This window comes from Falco punctatus, assembly GCF_963210335.1.
Source record: "Falco punctatus genome assembly, chromosome: 2".
In the NCBI taxonomy this organism is placed as follows: Eukaryota; Metazoa; Chordata; class Aves; order Falconiformes; family Falconidae; genus Falco; species Falco punctatus.
Window position 1 is genome coordinate 67,006,132 of NC_137581.1, and position 15,964 is coordinate 67,022,095.

The window sequence follows — 15,964 nt, forward strand, 5'->3', positions numbered from 1 at the left end:
TGAAGTGCTATGGAGACGGGATGAAAAACTAGAGAAGGCTGCTCCTATCTCTATCCGAGATAACTTTGTTGGCTAAAGGATGTGCAGGGAGGAAAAGCGGTATTGTCCATTCCTTAACCCCTCAGAAGGACCTCAGAAGAGGAGATCTTTTGATACATCCATTAAGAGATGATTTGTAACTGATGCAGACAGAAATCCTTTGCAGTAAATTTCACCCAACTGATGAGTCTAGTCTGCAACCCTGGGAAGATTGGTGGAAATTGCACTAGAGAATATAGCAGCAGATGTATAAGGAGGTATGACATACTGGGACAAGCCAGCGTGGCTTGGAGGGAAGCCATGCCTTACTAATTCATTACAGGTCCTTGGCAGTGCTGTGCAGACAGGGTTGATACATTCAATAAAGCCTACTTGGATTTCCAAACAACTCTGACTAGCCCAAAGGCTGTTGAGGATACTAAGCCGCCCTGCAATAACAGAAATCTTCACGTGGATAAATAATTGATTAGAGGCAGGAAATAAAGGAGAAAATAATTAGTTTTCTCAGTGGAAACTCTGGCCAGCAAAGCCCCCTATGGATCTGTGCTAGGCCCTGGGTTATCCATCACATTAATAAATGATCTGGAAAAGATGGTAAAGAGTGAAGTTTGCTGATTATACGGCACTGAATAACTCAAAATCAACAAAAGCTGACTGCGAAGTACTGCAGAACAACCACATGAAACTGAGTCACTGAGCAGATGAAATGCAATACTGATGTAAATTGCCATATGTGGAGGAAAACAGTCCTAGCTTTAAATACACAGTGATTGTTTCTGACTGATTTACTGCTCTGCAAAGAGAGTTTTGATAGATAGCTTTATGCAAACCACTTCACTAAGCAGCAGTGCTCAAAGCAGCATTTAGAAAAGCAAACACCAGGGCTTATTAGAAAAGGAAAACAGAGAAAAGAAGAGAAAATGTGAAAAGGTAGATGGGGGAAGATTATTTAGTGTTTCTCATAATACAAGAACTGGGTGTTCAAACAAGATCATCATGTTGCAGACTCAGAATTAAGGAACAGGAGAAGGTTCTTTTCTTTGCATAGTACATAGTTAGTAAGTGGAATTCTTTGACATATTATATTATGCATACAAAAATTTTGCTGGGTTCTTGAAAGCAAGCGGCCTGGGAGAAAAACGCAGGGAGACCCATCAGACTCAAAAGTACTACTTCAGGGATGAAGTCCCTACACCACCAATCACAGGCTACTGGGACTGTATACTGGGAAAATATCATTAGATGCTGAAAGTTATCCTAACTTTAAGTTTAGTGTTCTGGAAGCATAGCTGGGCAGCACATTTTTGAATGGCAAATACTTAGTATGTATATACACAACCCTTTGCAAGGTGCAACTATTATTTAGTTACTGAAATGACAAGAAGAAACAATTACCGCACAGTAAGAGGCCATTACCTGCTTGTATCTGCTATTAATATTTCTTTCCCAATGGTCTGAGTGCCCCCAACTCCAAAAAATATATTAACACTTGTAAACCTCCTACTCATTCTCATCCTCAAATTCCTTGTTAAACACCCCTTGATGCACTGACCGCAAGAGAAAAGCTGTTACATGGAGCAAACCATAAGGTAGAATGGGTATTGCTGTTCTCACAAAGAATATTAAACTATGGCTTTGTCTTGCTTCATAACCTGCTTTCTACCCATTAGAAAAAGCCCATTTAAATCCTGACTGGCATATTTATCTAGCAGCCTTTTATCTTACTCCTCTGATGCAGTCTTTCCCTCTCACAAGGATATTAAATAGGAACACGCTTTCAGTTTTAAGAAGTATATACAGTAGAACAATCCTCGACATCCTCACACTGCCTTTACTGGACCTTGGCCCCTTTTTGCTGCCACACACTCTTTCTCTGAAAACTGAGCAGACCAAAACCAGAACAAAATTTGGCCATGTGGATAAATTAGGGCAAACTGCTGGGATTTGTTAAAAGACTGCATGGAGAAGAGCTGCTTTGTGCGTCATAGTCAGCGTATGGAACACCATCATACGCATCCAAAAACCATGTAGATACTCCACCCTTTCATTTGATGAATTTGTAACTCCTCATCCCTACGATATTACTTCCTACCCTAGAACTGTTTCTAATTAACTCATGCTGATGGCCATCAGCCTCCCATGTGGTAGAGGGGAAGGCAGTGCTCCCGACCACCCCACGAGATCCCTGCTCTAGGATACTCTGCCTTGTGCTGCCTGCTGCGCCGTGTGCTAACAGCTTGCATAATTTCATTAGGGTGATTAAATGTGTCAGTGTAAAAAGGTCCCCCGGTAACTTTATAAACAGCTTGAATGCAGAACAGAAATTACCCACCAACTGTAAATTTGGCAAAAAATGATGCTTCAGTGTGCATATGCATGTAAGAATTAAGTCTAATGCAGACCCAACTGCATTCAACCATTGTGTGTTCTCATTTTTTTATAATGAAAAGTTAAAGGGGATTATGTATGATTTTGTAAAATTCGTACCATTTCTTAGCTCAAAGCAAATCTTGCCAGATTAGTGTGCTATTTCAGTACTATCTCAGAGTTCTGTACTAGACTCGGGCAACACCTAGATTCAAGCAATAAAATGCCACATTCTGAATTAACTAATGGTCTTGAATCTTAAAAATTTTTAAGGGTCCAAATCTAAGCAAAGTTTTACATTGCTTTTGATTTTTAAAGATGATCCAACTATTCCTTATGAAACATTTTCACAATCAAGTCTGCTTTTTTCTACCTTTTTTTTTTTTCTGATGGTTGTTTGGTCCTGAACAAACTTTTATCATTATAAATCTCTACAAAAATAATTCAGCATAAACCAGTTTCCATCTACTGACTCACTTGAAACCTGTTTACTTTGATCCCTTCTTCCCACAGTTATCTACTATTTTTGCTCTGGATTGCATTATTGAAACCAATAGATACAATAGAACAATGCGGGGAGAAAGAAACAGAATGGAAAATACAACTGAAAAACAGCACTAGAAAATTAGCACGTAGTGAATGTCTGCTTCTAATAAATATATTTATTTATTAGACTGAAAATATTATATATTACACTGAAAAATATATGTAAAGATGTACAGCTTACCACAGTGACTCACTAGCCTTCTGCATTTTGGCTGCTATACTTTCATAAGAAACAGTAGGAGTTTGTTTCTGGCCACAGGATGAGATTGTACTTCCAACATATTGGCATCTGTCTGTGAAACAGGTTTAAGAAACTGCAAACAGGTGAAGTAACACAACTTTACCACAATTTGGAAAGACTTGCTGGCTGAAATTGCCCAGAGCAATTGAGCCTGATGCTGACAGCTGGCATGAGAAACCCTCAGCTGAAGCACGTGAAGTCTGGCACCATTATAAAACAGTAGTTTTAAAGCTGGTGCCCGCATGACCTTGAGGAGAAGCATTGCCACCTGGACCACTGAGGGGTGAGAGGGGAGTTGAGCAGCCCCAGGGAACCCAAGGCTTCATTCTTGCATGGGGTGACCCCTCGTTTATCTGCCTCCCCTGATCCGTGCTGGGCCAGCACAGTATGGGAGGAGAGAGGGGCAACGAGGTCCCAGCCACCTGGGAGTCAAAGTACAAGGCCACATCACAGAACAGTAACGGTGGGATCCCAGGGGGAGAAGTGGCTACCTGAAGTGGGGCTCCCTTCCATTCTCTCTCTGCAGGTATCGAATGTTCCCCCTGCCTCTAACCACTGTGGAAAAACTTACAGCAGCCAGAGGTCATTTTGGCTTAGTATTAAAAAACGAAACAAAGAAACCACAACAAAACCAAACCCACAAACCTTCCAATAATAGGAGGCATTTGGATTATTTGAGCAGTGAATCGTTAGCTGTGAAATCAACAGAAGCAATGGTCTGCGCATCAATAGAGGCTGTAGTTTATTAACTTAATAGACATTTACTGAATTTCTAGTTTCAAAAACAGTTTTTCAGCTAGTGTTGATACCTAGAAAAATATAGATGTAAACAGGATGGCTCCAGCTTTCAAAGAAGCTTATTTTTCCATGTCAGCACACTCTTCTAACAAAGGACTGCAAATTATTTTCTCATCTTAATAGACTTTGCTGATCAGAAAAGTGGCAGACACACTAACAGGAAAAAAAAAACACCTCAAACTAAAACCTCCTAGTGATTACTTTAGGAGTGAAGTATTGGCCACAGCTGTGAAAAGGAAGCAAAATGAAGTTGATCGTTATTACCTATTATTATGTCATTATCTGGAACTATGCCAATGGTCCTGTATCCCTTTTATCACTGAAAAGCCTGTAAGTATTCATTTGCTTACTAAACTGGAAGATGTAGCGTTCTGCTTAAATGCTTCCTAAAAAGAAATGGACATAGAAAATGAACGTCATCAGTTAAGAGAGAGCCACTAAATATATAACTTGGATTTAAATAGCCAGAGGTAATATCCTCTCTCTAGTATACTTCTGGGACTACACGAGAAGTTTAAGTGTTTTCAAAAAATCATGAATTCTGTTCAGGTGTGGGAACACGCAGATAATATTAAGAGATACTAGAGACTGTTAAACACGTAGTTAAATAGAAAATAATCTAATAGCCTTTCACAAGCAAAGTCCATCGCTCTTTAATATACTTTCTTTGATTGAACATTGCTTATTTACTGTGCTCTATTTTATTTAATTTTACCCATTGAGGGACCAGAAACCCAGCTACATTTTAATAACACATTTCTTCAGTGTGTGGCCTGACTACCAGCACAGCTGGTTTCTGCTTTTTCCTAAAGTAATAGAAAACTGACACCAAGCATGGTGTTGCCTGGGATAATGTCACGATGCAGGATTAGGGAAAAGGGCCTGCAAATGATTAAACTTAACTCTGACAGAAATGCAGTTCCATCATCTCCAACACAGCTTACAGCCATGACCTTTTAGCCTCATCTACCGTCAGGAAAATTTTGCAGGAAATCTGATGTGGTCTTTGCCTTTAAGCTCTTATTCCAGGTCTCTATATAAAGTGAGGCTATTTGTGTACTTCCTTGCATAAAGTCCTTAGGGTTCTGCAACATGTGGCCATAACGTAAAGGGATGTTCCAAAACCAAAGGTACACAACCAAACAGCGAGCATGGCTGCTCAGTAAGGAAGGGTCCAACACTGGCAGAAATTTGTAGTCACTTGGTCACTTGCACACGCACAGAAACAGACTTTGGGCATGGGCAGAGCATTTTTCTACATGGACAGCTGACAACTATGCACAAAAAGTGGCAAAGAAGTTACTGATTTCCTTGACAAGAACAGCATTCTGTCCTGTCCCTCTTTCCAGGGACACTCTCACAAGTGGCTGTCCACCCTTCGCTGTTGGTACCTCTGCATGCTTTTTGCTCTTTTCTTTTGGTAAGGCATTAGGAAAATAGACTCTGGGTTATCACACAACAAAACACAGCATAACACATTAAGGGTGGCAGCCAAGGGAAAAATGGTGACTCAACCTACACATGGCTGCATGGGCGAGCTGAGGGCACCTGGGGGTAAATGACCTGTTTGGAGCACACTCCAGCTCCTGTTTGAGCCACATGCTTGCATTTCAGCTGTGCTGGAAGCTGTGAGGGGCGAGGACGAGGAAAGTGGGTGTTAGGGAGCAGTGCACCCCACAGTCCCACTGCAGTGTGTCATGGAGATGGGGTTCATCTGGGGCTGCCTCGACCAGGGAAGAGAAGTAACCATGCCTGCTAATACAGACAGTGACTGCACACCACAAGGTCCAACCTAATAGTGTTAGCATTGACACCCATAGCCTGTAATGACTCAAAAACACAGGCAAACGGTGATACCTTAGGTGATGCTCTGTTGTAATGCAGGCAAAACCTTCTGTTACCCTAAACTGGTGTTAAAGCACTTGCCAGAGTGAGGTCTCTCAAAGTACGACATTAGGTCTTCCATTTCCACTGTCTCTATATGGCGTGATTCCCTCTTTGTCAGGTTTTCCAAAACTTTTGCCCATGCTGACTTCCTGCTTCAAGCTCTTGAACACAGAAGCCCAATACTTGTGCTCTACAAGTTATCTGTATGAGGAGCAGACAGCGTTTTCCCTACATGATGAATGTGGGATCCTAAGCTCTGAAAGAGGACTTGGGCACCCCTTCATGGAAACACAAAAGATGTCTTCCATATACTCACTCTTGGACAACTATTCCAAGTGATTTCAACATTGCACAGTGTTTAATGCCTATAGGAACTAGAAATAAACTAAGAAATAAACCAAACACTCCGGAAAAGGACACTGAAGTGGGGAGGGAATTATAAGCAAAAGCAAGAAAATGACAGAAAGACAGAAGAAGCAATAAGCACCCATTTGTGAGGCTCACCTCCTGACTCCAGAGGAACAGAGCAAATATCTACCCCTGAGCCTGGGCTCCTTTCATAGCCGATGGAGATAAACTGGTGCTTGTAGAGCACAGCTCATATCACCCTGAAGAGAACATCTCAAATACGTCAGAAAATTTGCATGCTGGCAGTACAAATTTGTTTTTCTATTGATTATAAAAGAAGCCTGGGGGACTGGAAAAAGTCTGGTTTTAGTCAGATGATTCCCATCTGTCTCTAAGGGGTTCAGCATTTCGTTTTCCCATGTAAATATGGCCCTCAGAAATGTATTTAATAATACACCACTGCCCCACTGATTAATTATTTAAATGAAAAGAATAGCAGGCTAACTGCAGCTTCCCTAGAGAGGGGTTGCCAAAGAGGAATTCAGATTACATATCTCCTGAATAAGTACTTTTGTGTTTCCATTTACTAACCATTCTAACGCATACCAGGTGCTTGATATTAAGGGGGGAAATTAAGGACAAAACATCGGTTATGGCATTGTATTAAAATAAATAAAGCCCTCTAGGTAATAACAATATTTCTGCTTTTTTAGATAAATGAACAGCATGCACTTTTGACCTAGTCCCGTTAGCCAGACCTCCTTTTCTTCCCCCCTCTCTCTGAACCAGCAGAGTATTTCTGATACTGAACAACTACCTAGGAAATCTTGCATGGGTCACATTGATTGCAGGCATAACAGAGTCTATGCACTTCAAACAGGGAACAGTTTTGGGGTGTTTTCCTAAACACCACTGACTAATTGTGCTTGCTATCAGCTTTATTTATAGAAATATCACTTTTAATCCCATCCAAAGTCCACTGGAAAAGGAGCTACCCATGTTCAGCGGGCAGGTGAGAAGCTGCTAAGAGTGGTTTTGCAGTGGGAGGTGAGTACTTGCTGTATCAGAGCTCAGAAAACCTCAGGCTTGAGCTTTTGCAGGATCGAGCCAAGGGGGATGATGTCTTTACTCCCAGAAATACAAGTGTCTTCTCACAGAACAGCCATTCATTTCACCTGAGGTCTCAACTGCATCTTCATAAACAGTGTGTTTCCAGTACATTAGAAGTCTGTACTCTAAATTTAGGTACCTTAGTTTAGTGCAGTGAGTCTAAGCCACAGCACATAAAATCGAGGTAAAAGATCAAGAAGAGAATCATTTGTTTAAAGTCACAAGGCAGCTTAAGGTCACAAAATCATGAACAGCTCCATGCCTTATTCAGTGTGTTCTCTGGCAGTTTCCAAGGGAATAAATCAAAAACTGCTTTAATGTGACCAAAAAGATTACCTGCCCATATAGTTGCATTCCATGGGGTTTCTAAAAAGCTTAGTTTTAAAGTCCTCATTTAGGTAGGACCTTGGTTCATCAACAGACATTAAGACACATATACATGCTTTACTTCAGTTAGAAGAGGTTTCAGATCGTAGCCCTCTCCTGTATCCAGAACAGCTAGGATGCTGTGCAGGAAAGCATGCCTCGAATCGCACAGGTTTCACATGGCATAGAAATCTCTATGTCCTCCAGAATAGTGATATTCACTTACATAACACTAATCTGATTTAATTTATTTTTACAATGAAATATTGGAATCAACCTCTTGGGAAAACTGCCAGGTAATTTTAACTACTGTGAAGGCTGAGGAACAGAAAACAACTGCAGACATCTGAAAACATGAGCTAAGAATTCAACAATCACAAAAATATCCTTGATAGTGATGTGCCTTGAAACTTTTCCAGCATTAGAATCTAGTATTGGATTTCCTGAGCTAGAGAAAACTTTGTCTTTCCCATATCTATTTAATATTTAATCCTGATGTGGCATAGCATAAAGTAGCAATTCTGAAAATGAACTCCAGAAGTCATCTCAGCCCAAATTCTTCCTGTCCTACATGTTTGGGAAGTCTACATTAGTTCAAGTATCTTGGGAAAAGATGAAATGTTTCTGAAAGTTTTCATCTCATCAGAGATTTGAAGTATTTAATAAGGCACTGGAGACATTATGTGTGAGACAGCCAAAGCTGCATAACGAACTTCATCTTAGGATAGCGTATCACTTTGCGTATATATGATCTCTATGGGAGTGTGTTAGTAAATAATGTATTTTCTCCTAAATTAAAATCTAATGCTTAATCATTTCATGATATATTTATCAGTTTGTGTTTCAGCTTGCTTGCAAAGTTTATTCAGAGTTCAGCAGGGAAAATGTGTCCTGTCCCTGTGTCCCTTTCCATGTTTGCTTAAAAGTATAACCATGAGCCTGTCAAACCATGGCTAAGTAGTGGGTAATGGGAGCAAATTTAGCAAATCCATCCATTCCCCATCTCAATGACATGTGCACTTTCCACTGCAGTGACCTACTTGACAGAGCTGCAAACATGCACAAGCATCAGGGTAAAATCATTTACACTGGGAACAGCCCATGCTGTTCCTCCTCTTAGCTCCATCCTTAATGCCCCCCCAGCTCAAGACCAAACAGCTTTAATGCTTCCATAGCAGGTCTCATGGTATCTAATGTTCTCCTTAAAATCCCTATTACCTGTTTCTTGATCAGCATCTGTACTTCCCATTAGCTTCTGAAACTTCTGCTTTCTGCAAGTGGTTTGAAACCACAAAGCAGACATGTGGAAAGCAGCAAATAAAATGAACACCTATACTTTGCCCATATTTTTTTCCACCCATACATTGTCCATATTTTTTTCCACTGTGCCCATAGCAACCCCCTGGTGCTGGTTATTGGATCATGGTTTTTAAGTGCCTGGGGTAGGCAATGGATTGCCCAGTAAAGAACTTATAGCTCAATTCCACAGAAAGCACCATGAACGTACATTGCCCTGTTGATATTGCTGGGAGGACAATCAGATCTGCTTTCCAGATCACCTCCCAGGGTAACAGTTATGTGATTTTAAAAAAGGTAAGACACTTTAGATTAAAAAAAAAAAAAAAAAAAAAAAAAAAAGTGATGTCTTATCATGCATTTCCATTTGAAACAAATCTCAGCTTCCTACTTTCACTGGCTCAGGTTTCATCCAGGTCACAGACCTGGGGGATAATACCTTCATGCTCAATTTGGTTTTAAACAGGAGGAAAGAGGCCCTCATAGCATCACAAAACACAGTGGGAGGGGAAAAAATAACCACTAAACCCATGAAGATACAGTGCTTCTCAGAAGCCTTTTAAAAATTACTTGTATTTAAAAATATTTTAACAGTTTACCTGTTGGTAACCAGTTTACCTGTTGGTTAAACAGTTGGCCTAGGTGTGTTTTACACATCACCAAATACTCACCAAATTACGAACTTTAGTTGCACACTCACAATTTCTTCATGATTTAGGAAAACACTGCAGTTAAAACAAAAAGGTACATACTTCCACTTGGTACATGAGAGTGCAGTTCTACTGCAGCCAGTGAACTTACTGTAACATCATCTGAAATCCTGGCCTATACTGATGTTTATCCAAGTAGGATAGGATCTACCCCATGAGAAAAAAAAAGGAAAAGAATATTGAAATGTTTATTCCTACAAAGCTTGATGTTGAACTTCAGTTCCTCTTAATTACCTTTCCTACTATTAGGACCATCCCTCTTAGCCTTGACGGGCCAAAATCAGACATAAGGCACAAAGGAGGGTAAGCTAATTTTTAGCAAATAGAAAGTATATATATTTGTTTTAAGAACAGCTAAGAAAGTTTAAATAACACAAATAAATATTCTCCTCCCAGCCTATACAGTTTTGCCATTTTTGTGTTCTTACATGCTCCTTTGATACCACAGTCTCATACAGTATTTTGTAGTCTTTGAAGCTTTTGCTCTTATGTTTGTAAAGCTAGTCAGCTGTGCCACTTACAAGGTAGTCACTGTGAACAGGCCAAAGGCTATAACCCAAATTGGACCGCTCAGGTGTCAAACACTCCTCTTGCTGACAAAAAGCTTCCTTATCCTCAGTAAATACACTGCACAGATCAGTGAGGTCTTAAGATACCTGCTTGTGACACAGAATATACTTGATTTTCTGCCTCTTGAGTTTCTGAATCACTTTGATAAGTTCTATACAATTTTTCCAAAGTTCACGGAAAACAAGTAATCCTACAATGAATGAGATGCTATTTGCTTTTTCTTTTAGCAAGAATACCTGCAAGTCTCAAAAAAAAGCTCACAACTCTCTCATGTCACTTTCCAGTCGCCATAAAAAAAAGAATAAACCATTCTACTCAATGGAGCCTTGTTCAGTCTGTGATGTTTACAGCACACGCTAAATGCAAAACCACCAATTTGTATACCTGAGCATTTTGTTTTCAAGTGCTATGAAGACCTGGAGAAGCCATCAACACACTACACACCTACAGTAGCTCTTTTTTAGTACACTTTGGAGTACAAAAATTCAACCTGATTAATAATGGTATTGATCAGCAGATATAATCTGTCCACAGAGACATAGAAATGTTAAGCAACCTGCTACTCTTATTTGCTTTTACTTATGTCATTTTCCACTAAACTTTTTTTAATTACAACTGCAAGCAAACTTCTTCAGCATGCCCTTTATACACACTAGTGAAAGAAAAAATGTTCTGAATGTTGCAAGACTTCAAGAAAAGAATTGAGAAATAATTTTTTTAACACTATAATGAGAATTTTCCATGGGCACGGTTCAATAACTACCTGCATTTAGGCTGCCTCAGCTGCCCAGAACACTGCTGACAGCACCAACACCACTCAGAGGAGCTGAGGTCACCTTTGGCTTTCTGGGTTTTGTGGTTTTGTTTGCTTGCTTGTTCCTTAATGATCTAATCAATTTTATGATGATAGCAGAAACTCTCACATGAACACAGGTATCATTATAGCACAGAAATCTGCACTCCCCCAATCCGTCTAATGTAGACAAAAGATCTGACTTAGGAGAATTATTCCATAAGCAAGTCACCCCAGGAGAAACTTACCTGTTTGCTGGTTTAATTCCAGTTACCAGGGTGGTAACACACATGTATCTGACAGAAGCCTTCAAAGGGCACCTTCAACATACTTTTGTTCTAATCCCTTAAACATATACTTTTTTTTTCTCTTCCCTTAAAATGTTATTAGCCCAGCCCAGCCCTAAATAACAAAAAGGAAGCTAAATCAAAGGATGGAGAAAAAGCAGTCTTAACCTGTTTCTCCCTGAGAAGACTAGTTACTGAAGTATTCAAATTCATAAAATTCACAAAAATAGAAATGAACCGTGGGAGAAGGCACATCATTGTGCTCTGCACAAACCAAGCCAAAACCAGCCAATATATTGTTGATAATGGGGTCTCTTTTGGGATGGCCAAAGTGAGTGCTTTCACATTGTAGAACACTGCTAACTCCTGAGAGCTCCCCTGGGGCAAAGCAGCAGTTCCCCAGGGGAAGGTACCAGGCTGAGCTAACTGTCATCAGTGGAGCACACATCTAAGGAAGGGAAGGGTACCAACAGCTACATCACTGCAAACATCAAGAGCTTATAATTCAGGCAGAAAATGTGGATTTGGACCTGCAGCCCGACTCTACACCAAGAGCTGTGGGAGCACTTCTTGGGCCAAAGTGCCTGCACAAGACACACCACAATTCCAGAGTGGGAGAACAGCCAGCGATGCACTCCGTCCTGGCCTGGTGGCCTCGAGGCACCAAAGCAAGGACATACAGCAAGAGGGAGCGAGCCAGGTCCCCCAGTCTGGATGAGATAAGGATCACATCTAGATGTGCACCCACAGGCTGGTTTATGCTTTAGTGGACCTTTTTTTGAATGTAGTAATAAGTGCAGAAAGGGTCAGTGCTTGGTAATGTAATTCTTAAAGCAATGGGTTACCTTGGAGGGATGAAGGTTGCCATCTGACTGTGCTTTTTCCTTTATCTTTTTTTTTATAATTAAAATAATTTTCAGTTAAAACACTCAAATCTAGCAGTTCAAAAGCTTGATGCAGGATAAGTTTTGTTTGGACATAAGAACGCTGAACACTTCTTTATCACGGCTTATGCACACCGAATATTTCCAACTAAGTCCTATGACTTAATTCACTATTGAATCTGCAAACATGTAATTTTAGACTAAAGATTTTGCTTGGGGGGAGAACAGAAAGAATCTAATGATGAAAACTGTCATTATTTGGGACATGAGAGAATTCATATTATAGATTGATAGATAATTACAAATGGTAAATGGAGTACATTCAAGAGGCTCTGTTCATGGCAGAAGCAGCACTACAGGGCCTGTAGCTCAGCGTTGGCACAGATTTTCCTGAAAAAGAGGGCAGTATTATATATGTTCATAACAGGCAAGCTCCTTCCAGTGGCTTGCCTCTTTCTAGATGCCATTTTTAGCTCTTAAAAACAAGCAATTTCAAAAAAATGGGTATGTTAAGAAACACTTATCAGATCTGTGCTACTCTTCCACAAAATTTTCTGTTGAAACATTTTAAACGATATATTTCACTTGTCTTTGACCATAACAAGGTAATCAAAGCATCCGTTTGCTATAGAGCAGCAATGAGCTCACTGATCCAAGTTGCTTCACACGCCAGAGTTCAAAAGAGTAAGATAAGAGAATTATCTCTGAACTCTTACCAAAGCAGGAGTTGACAAAGCCATACCACCTACAACCATGCTCCCCTCCGATCCATTTGCCATGGATGTTAGATGCAAAACTGAGGGTAGTGCCTGAGATGCACACTAACATGTCACTGATACTGATGTTCAGGAGGAGCATGTTGACCGGGTTACGGAGAGTTTTAAACTTGCAGAAGAGGATGAGGACAATCAAGTTATTCACGAAACCAAAAAACAAGATAAATCCAAGAAAAACAGCCACTACTGTGTACCCACTTCGTGCGAGTCCAGCCCTTGGTTCAACAGGATCTGTAGGTGCACCAAAGCTCAGGTTGTATGTCCAAGTGCGGTTCATTTTGGACTTTGACATGGATCAGTGAGGGCAGAGAGACCAGGTGCCCTGTGCTGATGTTCTCCAGTAGTTTACCAGAGGCGTCCCTCCATCACAGGTCAAATCATCTCAGGAGCCTTGTGATCTTCACTCAGCTGATACCTCTTAGATGGTTATGCAGGTACGAAATACTGTATTGCAGCACAGGAATATTTTTCTGCACTGTGCCTTTCCAGTGCTCTCTCTGCAGCTAGCTCCAAGGCAGCAGAAGCAAGTAAACAATCACCTCAAATTCATCTTTGCAATTTAAACTCAGGATCATATTAGATGATCTGTTTTGAGGCTCAGAATGAAAGGCATCTTAAAAATGTGCTTCAGCATGGTCTCTTCCTTCAGAGCAAACGGGCAGTCCTTTCATCAACGGGCAGCTACTCTTGTTTCCTCTGACAGTGGGTGTCTTTCTGAAAGCACAGAAGAAAACAAATGGTAAAAAACAACTCCTTCCATACCAAGACCAAAAAGTAGGTACATTATTTACTAACAGTTCTTCCCTTTTCGAACTGTGACAAATATTTCTGTCTTTTCAGTTTTCTCTCTGATTTTCAACAGAAAATTCAGTTTGTTGAATTTCCTTTGCTGTTCTAAAGTTGTTCCCTGGTTCACAGTTTAGCATGGAGAAGGTTATTTGTACCTTCCTAGCAAAGTTCCTCAGGTGAGACAATGCATGGTAAGACATAATTCTTGTAGTAGCTTCCAGAGGAAGAACTCTATCTTCCTCCACATTAAGTCAACCCATACAAAGCAAAAACTTCAGTCTTGGCTAGACCTTAATGAAAATGATGGATATGTTAGAAGGAGAAAGTATTTCTTTACCCACAAAGAATAATTTCAAGTACTGACCCTGAAGCCCTCATGCTTACGAAGGTTGGCAGGGCTGTGATACCAGTTTCACTGCTGCCACATTTACCAGCAGACAGATGTTCCCCTTCATTATTTATAAAGCAGCCAAACACCCAAAGCCTCACATCTCTCACCACAGACATGAATTTGTGTATCTGCACACAGTGAATAGACTCCGTGTATATTTTGTGAAGCAACAACAGAGTGCTTAATGCGGATGTGTAACCGCTTAGCCAGCTTTCATGGTTGCAGGCAAATTCTGCACAGACATTTCAATAAAAATGGAGATGGATATATATGTGTAGGAATTTCAACTCCTTGGTGCAAAATACATGACACCCATAGTCTGCTGAACTACAAAATATGAAAACTTTTATTTCATGACTCATGCATTTCTAGAATGATTATGCACATTTAAAAATGGAGCATCCTCTGTATTACTCCTAACCACTTCTTTTTGGAACTTGTAGGAAAAGATGTGTTAACCAACTGGAAAAATGGGAGCTCAGAGTTTACTGAAGACAGAGGTTGTTTGGTTTTTTTTTCCTTTATCATATCTTTTTGTCATGGTAAACATTTGTAAGTATTTCTTGTTACTGTTTCCTTACTTTCACAAACTCACTGTGCTAAATACATCTCATTAATGCGGTGATTTTGAGCTCTAATGTCTTTGCTTTCTCTTCTGATGAGTGAATTATGTATACTTTGCAGATGTTCAACTGTTTGGTCATTGACAATCTGAAAGGCTGATGCTTACTGTTTTTTTCCCCATTTAGGGGGGATGTACACGGTAATTTAGATTGGTAAGAGTCTTGGGCAGCATATCTAAGAGAAAGAACATTTGAAATCCTCTTTCTACCATTTTGAAAAAAAATTAACCCCTGTCCAATTCTGGTTGCAGGTTATAGAAGAAAACTAACTAGGAGTAACTGTCAATATATTTTATATTTACTCATAATTGTTTTTAAAGGAACAGAGTTAAAGTTTAGTGGAACAAAACCCAAATAATCTAACAACCGAATAAAAAATATGATGCTGAGCATACCTCAGTCACCAATTGCATGACTGAAAAGGCAAATAGCTGTACCTTCTTCTGGTAGGCAAAAAGCATCAGGGCATCGTGCTGACGGAAAGTTTCAGAAAGAAGAACTCACAGGAAAACAAGATGTACAGTGAAATAAACTCAATAAGTAATCATTTCTAGATTTTTTTTTAATAAGTCTGCTTACAGCTAGCTTCTACCAAACTAATCTTTTTCCACCACTTCAAAGGCAGTTTTGTCTAATCTGTTTATATGTGACTGTTTATTGAAGGAATGCAAGTAAGGTAGTCCTATCTGCTCCTCCCTTCTGCAAAGCATATTGCAGAATCTGGCTTCAAAATCTGAAGAGACAGAAGTCTGATATATATGCTGATTAATTTCAGTTACAGACGCTTTTTTTTTTCCCCCAGCTGAACTGGTTACATCTAGATAACCTGTTGCAAAGATTATAGTATGCCATCATAAATGTTTCTACATGGGAATTAACTTTGCCAGAATAATCACAGGCAAAGGGTTTGAATAATATTATCGTTAAAGAATCACAGCCTTGATGTGAAATAAAGCCAAAGGTTATAATCCCCTTAGTAAATATGAATAACTTTACCTATGTATCCCTATTAAGCTCAAAATATAAATAACAAAATGTAGATCTTTTATACACAGTCACATACATCATGCATTCTTAAAGATGTACTAAGAGTTCATATTGACAGTGCTTATAAGATGATGTTTACTCCCTGGATGGGATTCA

The 15,964-nt window shown here is 39.8% G+C and overlaps 1 protein-coding gene across 2 annotated transcripts in view; it reads right to left on the bottom strand.

Moving 5' to 3' along the window:
• The window catches only part of LOC308059706 (pinopsin-like), a gene marked incomplete at its 3' end in the record, with an annotated part of 88,915 nt that overhangs the window by 69,915 nt on the left and 3,036 nt on the right, over positions 1 to 15,964 (bottom strand). The window contains exons 1-2 of one of the 2 annotated variants that reach the window (XM_080377468.1): positions 13,963 to 14,833; positions 12,959 to 13,732 (exon numbers count right to left, since the gene is read on the bottom strand). In XM_080377468.1, the coding sequence (XP_080233594.1) occupies positions 12,959 to 13,310 (352 nt within the window). In that variant the 5' untranslated portion in view covers positions 13,311 to 13,732; positions 13,963 to 14,833. Of the gene's footprint in view, positions 1 to 12,958; positions 13,733 to 13,962; positions 14,834 to 15,964 lie in introns of those variants that run through there. The other variant, XM_080377467.1, reaches the window with a different exon arrangement.